We start from the raw sequence: 8,586 nt of genomic DNA, 5'->3' as shown, positions 1-8,586 counted from the left end.
AATTTTAATCCACCAGGGCAATTTGCATTTTCTCTGTTTTTGTGATAATATGGACCATGGTGGCTTTAAATATTTTGGAGTCTCAATTTTTTTTTTTTTACAGTAATAGGAAATTTCAACGATGGGTATTTTCTATCATATTTTGTCTGGCATGAAAAGTTTTACAAAAAAGATATTGAATACAATGTGGTTCTGTTTAACAGAAAAATACTGAATATCACCTATACTACTATACACAATGTTTATAACAAAAAGACTGTTGCTACTAAGAATCTGTTGTATATCTCCTGGATTTATTGCAGTGAGGATTGAAATCATATATGCAGCGGCATTTCATCTTATTGAAACAGTATCGGATTTTAGCTAGCAACATTTCTCTGAAATTATCCCCCATAAGAAAATAAAACACAGGGTTTATCACACTGTTCAAGAAGGCAATAGGTCTTGTGATCACATATATGGAATTGATGGTAATTATTGCTTTCTTGCTCAGCTCCCATCCTTCGATACGTGATGCAATCCTGACATTTCTCATGATGTGATATGGGGTGAATAAAACAAAGAACACAATCACTGCAACTGATACCAAAGTGAGAGGTCTCTCCAATGAGAAAGACGATGTGAGAATTTCACTTCTGTTTTTTAAAAATCTTGCCATTTGTATGTAAAATATACACATGGTGCAAAATGGAATGAGGAAGCCAGTGACAGTGAGGCACACACTATATATAAGGCTGTAAGATGCCATCCCAGAACTTCCATAGCTGAGACATTGACTGTTGTTGCGCAATTCTATAAAAAACAGTATTGGTGCTATTTCTAACATGACCACGATCCAAATGCCAACAGAAATTATAATAGCCGTTTCCTTCTTCTGCATAATATGATCTTTAAATGGGTACTTAATAATCAGGTATCGATCAATACTGATAAATGTGAGGAAAAGGATACTGGAGTAGAGATTGGCATGCAGTAAGTATCTATTACTATAGCACAGAAACTCGTCAAACATCCAGCTGCCATTGGTGTAGCTTTGAATCAATAGAGGAAGTGTGCAGAGGAAGGCGAAATCTGACAAGCATAGGTTGAATAGGTATACACTTCCGCTGTTCCACTTCTTCATGCAGAAAATATATCCGAACATAACGATACCATTGCCGAGAATGCCGAATATAAATTCCAGTGAATACACAGTGGATAGGTAGTATTTCTCAAGTAGGCAATCGATTGAAGAACAGTTGTGGCTTTCTTGACCCTAGAAGGCAGTAATAAGCTTAAATGTGAATTTTCAGTAAAGTCATTTATTGTGAATTTGTCATTTTCAAAATATACATAAGAATTTCAGAGCATATATGTTCAGTATAGAGAGAAATGTGTTTAAACCACAGACAACTAAATACTGTATATGGGCGTACTCTCTGTCTGGTATTGTATATAAGAGCATTATCTGGCTAACACTGTGTATAGGGGCACCCTGGTAATATTATTTAGTCATTGTATGGAGGTAGTATTTACCACTTAAAGCAGCTGTAGATTCTATTCCTGTATATGCTACATCTAATACATGTCTAACCAGAATATTTTGGGTATTTTTTTTTTCTCTGCTGGTTAATGTAATGCCGATCAGATATGTATCCCACGGTGCTTCTCCTTCCCTCATGCGGTTTCAATGAAACATGGAGGGAGCGATACTGAGGCTGTATGCCTTTCTTCCCATTGTCCCTACTTTCTTTTTACAATATACAATTTTACACTAGACAGATTTTTATTTTTTTTGTGACTGAGGAAGTTTCTGAACATTTATAGAGAGCCTACAGGCAGGGAAGGGGTTCCAGGCTGCTGGAACATAAGGAAGATTATGATTTCCAAATAAAATATTACACATTTTTATATCTTCATATCTGCTGCCGATCTATGCAAAATAACAAAGTAACAATAGGTGCACTTGACTTTGCAACAATATTCCTTTCTATGATTTTTTGGCCCCATCCCTAAAATAATTTGGCCCATTATAAATACAATACCTCTAAATTATACCATACCTCTAAATTATTGTTGTATATTGACAAAATAATACCACTATGTACAGGGCCGGTTTTTAGAAAATAGGGCCCTGGGCAACAACTAAAGTAGGCCTCCTCCAGCTCTCTGACAACAGACCCTTGACTGACTATCATAAGTCAATATGGTCTGACAAGATTAGTCTGGATCTATTTGAGCACAGATCTGGCATAGCAGTCATGGCTCTGTTATGAATGTACGCCATGACACTAAGGTAAATTGAGCCTAAGAGTTTTGCTGCACTGACTGGTTCACCTACCATTGTTGGGTAAGTCTGATCACACAATGGGGGTAATAAATAGGACCATTTCTGTTAACTTACACCACTCAAATGCGGGAGTGTCTGTATGACTTCAAGGTGTATAACTATAAATGTAAAACTTTTACATACAAATTGAATACAATCCACAAAGAAACTACAATGCTGGACAGGAGCCATCAGAACTATAAGAGCTTATTGATATTGCAGCAAACTTGAGTAATTTTGGATCTCTAGTGGTTTAGTAAATAAAGCTCTTTGTTATTCATCTGTTATTCATTTATGAGTATTTGTTCAACACTTTATTGCATAAACACAATGGCCAAGATGGCTAATGCTAAATTTCCAAATACACCAAATTTCCAATGTAGAGTAAACAATATAATTACAAGCAGGATATTATTCATTATGCCAATAGAACTAAAATGAAGACATTAATATATTTAATTGGCACTAAGTACATCATTTGCTGTGTGCTTGTTAAATATAAAAGGGCTATTCATTGGCTCTTCTCATTCCAAATCTTACCACACCTCTGGCCCTTAGCCTAAGGCCTCATTCACATGACAGTGAAAAACGGCCATGTGATGGCCGTCCTTTTAACGGCTTTCACATGGCCGTTTTCAGAACAATGATATTCTATGGGTGCATTCACACGGCCGTTTTTTTAATGGCCCGTGAATAATGGGCGTAAAAAAATAGGACATGTCCTATTTTTGGCCGTTTTAACGGCCTCACGGCCCCCATAGAAGTCAATGGGTCCGTTTTTAACGGCTGTCAATACATGTAACAACCGTTAAAAATGGATCTGGTACATGGGGATTGGCAAGGGAACTACTAGTTCCCTTGCTGGCTATCGTTGGCATACTCACGTTTGCGGCACTTCTTCAGGTGTGGTCACTCGTCTTCACGGGTTTGAAGGCGCTTCGATGACGTCATCGCCCCGTCGCGCTGCCTTGCCAGATCCTGTGCAGACGAGTGACCACAAGTGAAGAAGACGAGAGACGGCGCTGCTCTCGTGAGTATGTGGCACGATCTACAGGCAGGCTGGTGTGGCATCTACAGGGAGGCTGGTGTGGCATCTACAGGCAGGCTGGTGTGGCATCTACAGGTAGGCTGGTGTGGCATCTACAGGGAGGCTGGTGTGGCATCTACAGGCAGGCTGGTGTGGCATCTACAGGCAGGCTGGTGTGGCATCTACAGGCAGGCTGGTGTGGCATCTACAGGGAGGCTGGTGTGGCATCTACAGGGAGGCTGGTGTGGCACGATCTACAGGCAGGCTGGTGTGGCATCTACAGGGAGGCTGGTGTGGCATCTACAGGCAGGCTGGTGTGGCATCTACAGGGAGGCTGGTGTGGCATCTACAGGGAGGCTGGTGTGGCATCTACAGGGAGGCTGGTGTGGCATCTACAGGGAGGCTGGTGTGGCATCTACAGGCAGGCTGGTGTGGCATCTACAGGGAGGCTGGTGTGGCATCTACAGGGAGGCTGGTGTGGCATCTACAGGGAGGCTGGTGTGGCATCTACAGGGAGGCTGGTGTGGCATCATGTACAGGGAGGCTGGTGTGGCATCATCTACAAGGAGGCTTGTGTGGCATCATCTACAGGGAGGCGTGTGGCATCATCTACAGGGAGGCTGGTGTGGCATCATCTACAGGGAGGCAGGTGTGGCATCATCTACAGGGAGGCTTGTGTGGCATCATCTACAGGGAGGCTGGTGTGGCATCATCTACAGGGGAGGCAGGTGTGGCATCATCTACAGGGAGGCTGGTGTGGCATCATCTACAGGGGAAGTAGGTGTGGCATCATCTACAGGGAGGCAGGTGTGGCATCATCTACAGGGAGGAGTGTGGCATCATCTACAGGGAGGTGTGTGGCATCATCTACAGGGAGGCGTGTGGCATCATCTACAGGGAGGCGTGTGGCATCATCTGCAGGGAGGCGTGTGGCATCATCTACAGGGAGGCAGGTGTGGCATCATCTACAGGGAGGTGTGTGGCATCATCTACAGGGATGCGTGTGGCATCATCTACAGGGGAAGTAGGTGTGGCATCATCTACAGGGAGGCAGGTGTGGCATCATCTACAGGGAGGAGTGTGGCATCATCTACAGGGAGGTGTGTGGCATCATCTACAGGGAGGCGTGTGGCATCATCTACAGGGAGGCGTGTGGCATCATCTGCAGGGAGGCGTGTGGCATCATCTACAGGGAGGCAGGTGTGGCATCATCTACAGGGAGGTGTGTGGCATCATCTACAGGGAGGTGTGTGGCATCATCTACAGGGAGGCGTGTGGCATCATCTGCAGGGAGGCGTGTGGCATCATCTACAGGGAGGCAGGTGTGGCATCATCTACAGGGAGGTGTGTGGCATCATCTACAGGGAGGCTGGTGTGGCATCATCTACAGGGGAAGTAGGTGTGGCATCATCTACAGGGAGGCAGGTGTGGCATCATCTACAGGGAGGAGTGTGGCATCATCTACAGGGAGGTGTGTGGCATCATCTACAGGGAGGCGTGTGGCATCATCTACAGGGAGGCGTGTGGCATCATCTGCAGGGAGGCGTGTGGCATCATCTACAGGGAGGCAGGTGTGGCATCATCTACAGGGAGGTGTGTGGCATCATCTACAGGGATGCGTGTGGCATCATCTACAGGGAGGCGTGTGGCATCATCTACAGGGAGGCGTGTGGCATCATCTACAGAGAGGCGTGTGGCATCATCTACAGGGAGGCAGGTGTGGCATCATCTACAGGGAGGTGTGTGGCATCATCTACAGGGAGGTGTGTGGCATCATCTACAGGGAGGCGTGTGGCATCATCTACAGGGAGGCGTGTGGCATCATCTACAGGGAGTCGTGTGGCATCATCTACAGGGAGGTGTGTGGCATCATCTACAGGGAGGCGTGTGGCATCATTTACAGGGAGGCTGTAAATAGTGTCTAGGTGAACATGTGACCTTCCTTTTGCTGTTTTTAAGGGGTTGGGACAAAAAAAGCCTGACCAATGAAATTCATCAGTTTTTTTAACGGCCATGAAAAACTGATGCAAAATGGATGTCAAACGGCCATTAAAAATGGACAGACGGACTGGAAATGGATGAAAATTTAGGGACACACTAATGCAAAATGGCCATGAAAAACTGACAGTTGATCAGTTTTAAAGAGACTCTGTCACCACATTATAAGTGCCCTATCTCCTACATAAGGAGATGGGCGCTGTAATGTAGGTGACAGTAATGCTTTTTATTTAAAAAACAATCTTTTTTTCACAAAGTTAGGAGCGATTTAAGTTTATGCTAATGAGCTTTCTTAATGCCCAAGTGGGCGTACTTTTACTTTCGACCAAGTGGGCGTTGTACAGAGGAGTGCATGACGCTGACCAATCAGCATCATGCACTCCTCTCCATTCATTTACACTGCACTAGCGATATAGATATATCGCTATGTGCAGCCTCATACACAAACCCTAACATTACTAGTGTCCTGATAATGAATACACATGAAATCCAGCCTGGACGTCATGTGTATTCATTATCAGGACACTAGTAATGTTAGGGTTTGTGTATGAGGCTGCACATAGCGATATATCTATATCGCTAGTGCAGTGTAAATGAATGAAGAGAAGTGCATGACGCTGATTGGTCAGCATCATGCACTCCTCTGTACAACGCCCACTTGGTCGAAAGTAAAAGTACGCCCACTTGGGCATTAAGAAAGCTCATTAACATAAACTTAAATCGCTCCTAACTTTGTGAAAAAAAGATCGGTTTTCTAAATAAAAAGCATTACTGTCACCTACATTACAGCGCCGATCTCCTTATATAGGAGACAGGGCACTTATAATGTGGTGACAGAGTCTCTTTAAATGGACATTTTTTTTCACTGTCGTGTGAATAAGGCCTAACTCGTATGTACAGCCTTATGAGCTAATCAAACTTGTTTAAGAATAATCCTCTGCATCCTGAATTCAATATTGGTTTTCAGTCACCACATTAATTTCCCTTCACCTACATTTCAGCATGAAAAATAGATATAAATGTAAATTGTAACACAGTATATTATGCTGGGCCAACCTTAGTTTGGGTGGTGCCCTGTGCAGTACCTTCTCTTGACGCTTCCCATTATGGAGTACCATATAGTGCTCAAATAATACAAGCATACAGTGTACAAATACCCATATCATACAGTGCCCAAATAACATTGCCACGTGTTGACCAAATGACACTTCCTAATCAATAAATTAGGTAATGACCCCTAAAATTATTCAGACCCCAGATCAGCATTTAAAATTCTTTCAGACCATACCAAATAATAACAAATAAATATATATATGTAACAATCTTTAACTAGACACTTAGGCATTAAATACACTGTGGCAAGAAACTGTAACTTAACTTTTTCAATTTCTTTTCAAAGGCTTTTGTTGGTTTAAAGGGCTATTCCCAACTTATACATTCAATGTCTGATAGATGCAAGCCCCAGCTCTGGGACTCGCAAATACTGTATATTGAGAACAGTGGTCCCCCGAAATTTGTGCCCCCTGTCTTCTAGCCCCATCTGGAATCGGCAGCTTGTGGTCGTCTAACCAGGCAAAACGGGGGTCAGATGTCCACCGTTCTCGACATACGTGCCAGTCCCAGAGCAATGACCCGCCTCTATCACACATTTTTGGAATGTCCTGTGGATATGCCATAAATGTCTAATTTGGGAATCCCCCTTAAAGTGTTAACTTGCTGCAACATGATAACTTATCAGAGTCAAAATAAAAATACATCTGTATATTAACCACTCCAGGGTCCTTTTCACTTTCAGCCACCAGGCAATACAGTGGCGGCCGGTCTGCAGGGTCACGACAGCTGGTGTCCCCGGTCCGGACTAGGACCACAGTCTGCCACTTGAGGACCGCTGCTCTAGGATGTGGTAAATCCTACATATAAGTAGGACCATACAAATTCTCTCTCGATGCAGGCAGACAGTATATCACAAATAATAGTCATAATAGGCTCCATATAATACTGTAGAATCCATACCAGTAAATATAAATGTATATTAGAGGTAATTTATCTACAAAGTTGCATTGCTAGAGATGTTCAAATGTCCTACAAGTAAATAACTTCTAACTTGGATTATCCACAGGAAAGCATATAAAGATTTGGAGCAATAAAGCTTGTATGGGTTTCAATTTAGAATACATTCATACTTACCACAGATTTACAGCCTTGACTAACATTCTAAAAATAATCTCTTTGCATTACATATAGAGAATTTAAGTATTATATTAAGTATATAGCAGTTCTATAAGGTTAAAAAAAATGTTTTTAGTTCTGTAATTTATTAATTTTATTCGAAGATAGATAGATAGATAGATAGATAGATAGATAGATAGATAGATAGATAGATAGATAGATAGATAGATAGATAGATAGATAGATAGATAGATAGATAGATGAACTATGAGTTATTATCCAAAATCCTTCCTAATGAATTTGCTCCAATATTACGCCAGTAGTCTATCTTTTAACTTATATGTCAAGTCTAGAAAACTATACTAAACTCAAGTGTACAAAGGTTTAAATACTGCATTGTTTTTAGGTGTGAACAACAAGAGAAAATGTAAATTTATCTTCGGCTCTTGTATATACTAATTCAACCTTTTGCGAGAATAATAAATTTGTGCGAACAGCAATCAACATTCACTGAGGTCAGTCAATAGTATAATATATAAAACACTACATAGCACATAACATAAACAGAGTACAGCATCACCTACCATCGTATTAGATGATCCTGATGCTTACAATTCCCTTCCAGCCTGTGACACTGCGTGCAGTTCTATGATTTCTCTGTATAGCGGAGAGCAGATATGATAAACTCATTTGCATATCTTGAGTAATGCTAGTTAATAATTCAAACATAAGTAACGAGTCTGTGTGGCCAACATCACATTGTGATTAGCAACCAACAGGAAGAAATGTGGTTTTGAATATCCAGCCATTATCAACCTATCATTTTTAGGCAGACTCATTTTATAAAAGAAAAAACAAACATGAAGTGATATTTCACATTACGTCAGTTTTTTTCATCACTGGATATTATGATGCATTTTAGGATGTTAAAATAAAAGACTGCATTTTATATGGTAAAAGAAGCAGTCTTTACATTACTGCTGCAGTATATTGCCTACAACGAATGCGTAAAAAAACATAACATGAGTCATCCGTATCTTTTTATAACCCATAATGATGATAAGTTGTAGTGAAATTACATATA

The 8,586-nt window shown here is 41.6% G+C and overlaps 1 protein-coding gene across 1 annotated transcript; it reads right to left on the bottom strand.

Moving 5' to 3' along the window:
* Positions 1–265: 265 nt before the first annotated feature.
* On the bottom strand, positions 266–8,231 carry SUCNR1 (succinate receptor 1). The gene is given in 3 exon segments (XM_075864011.1): positions 266–1,255; positions 8,087–8,165; positions 8,167–8,231. Coding segments are annotated over 3 exon segments (1,134 nt in total).
* Positions 8,232–8,586: the final 355 nt, after the last annotated feature.

The sequence above is a fragment of the Rhinoderma darwinii genome, chromosome 4 (assembly GCF_050947455.1).
Source record: "Rhinoderma darwinii isolate aRhiDar2 chromosome 4, aRhiDar2.hap1, whole genome shotgun sequence".
NCBI classification, from domain to species: Eukaryota; Metazoa; Chordata; class Amphibia; order Anura; family Rhinodermatidae; genus Rhinoderma; species Rhinoderma darwinii.
The sequence above is the reverse complement of the archived record's forward strand: the minus strand, read 5'-3'. Positions and strand labels throughout refer to the sequence as shown.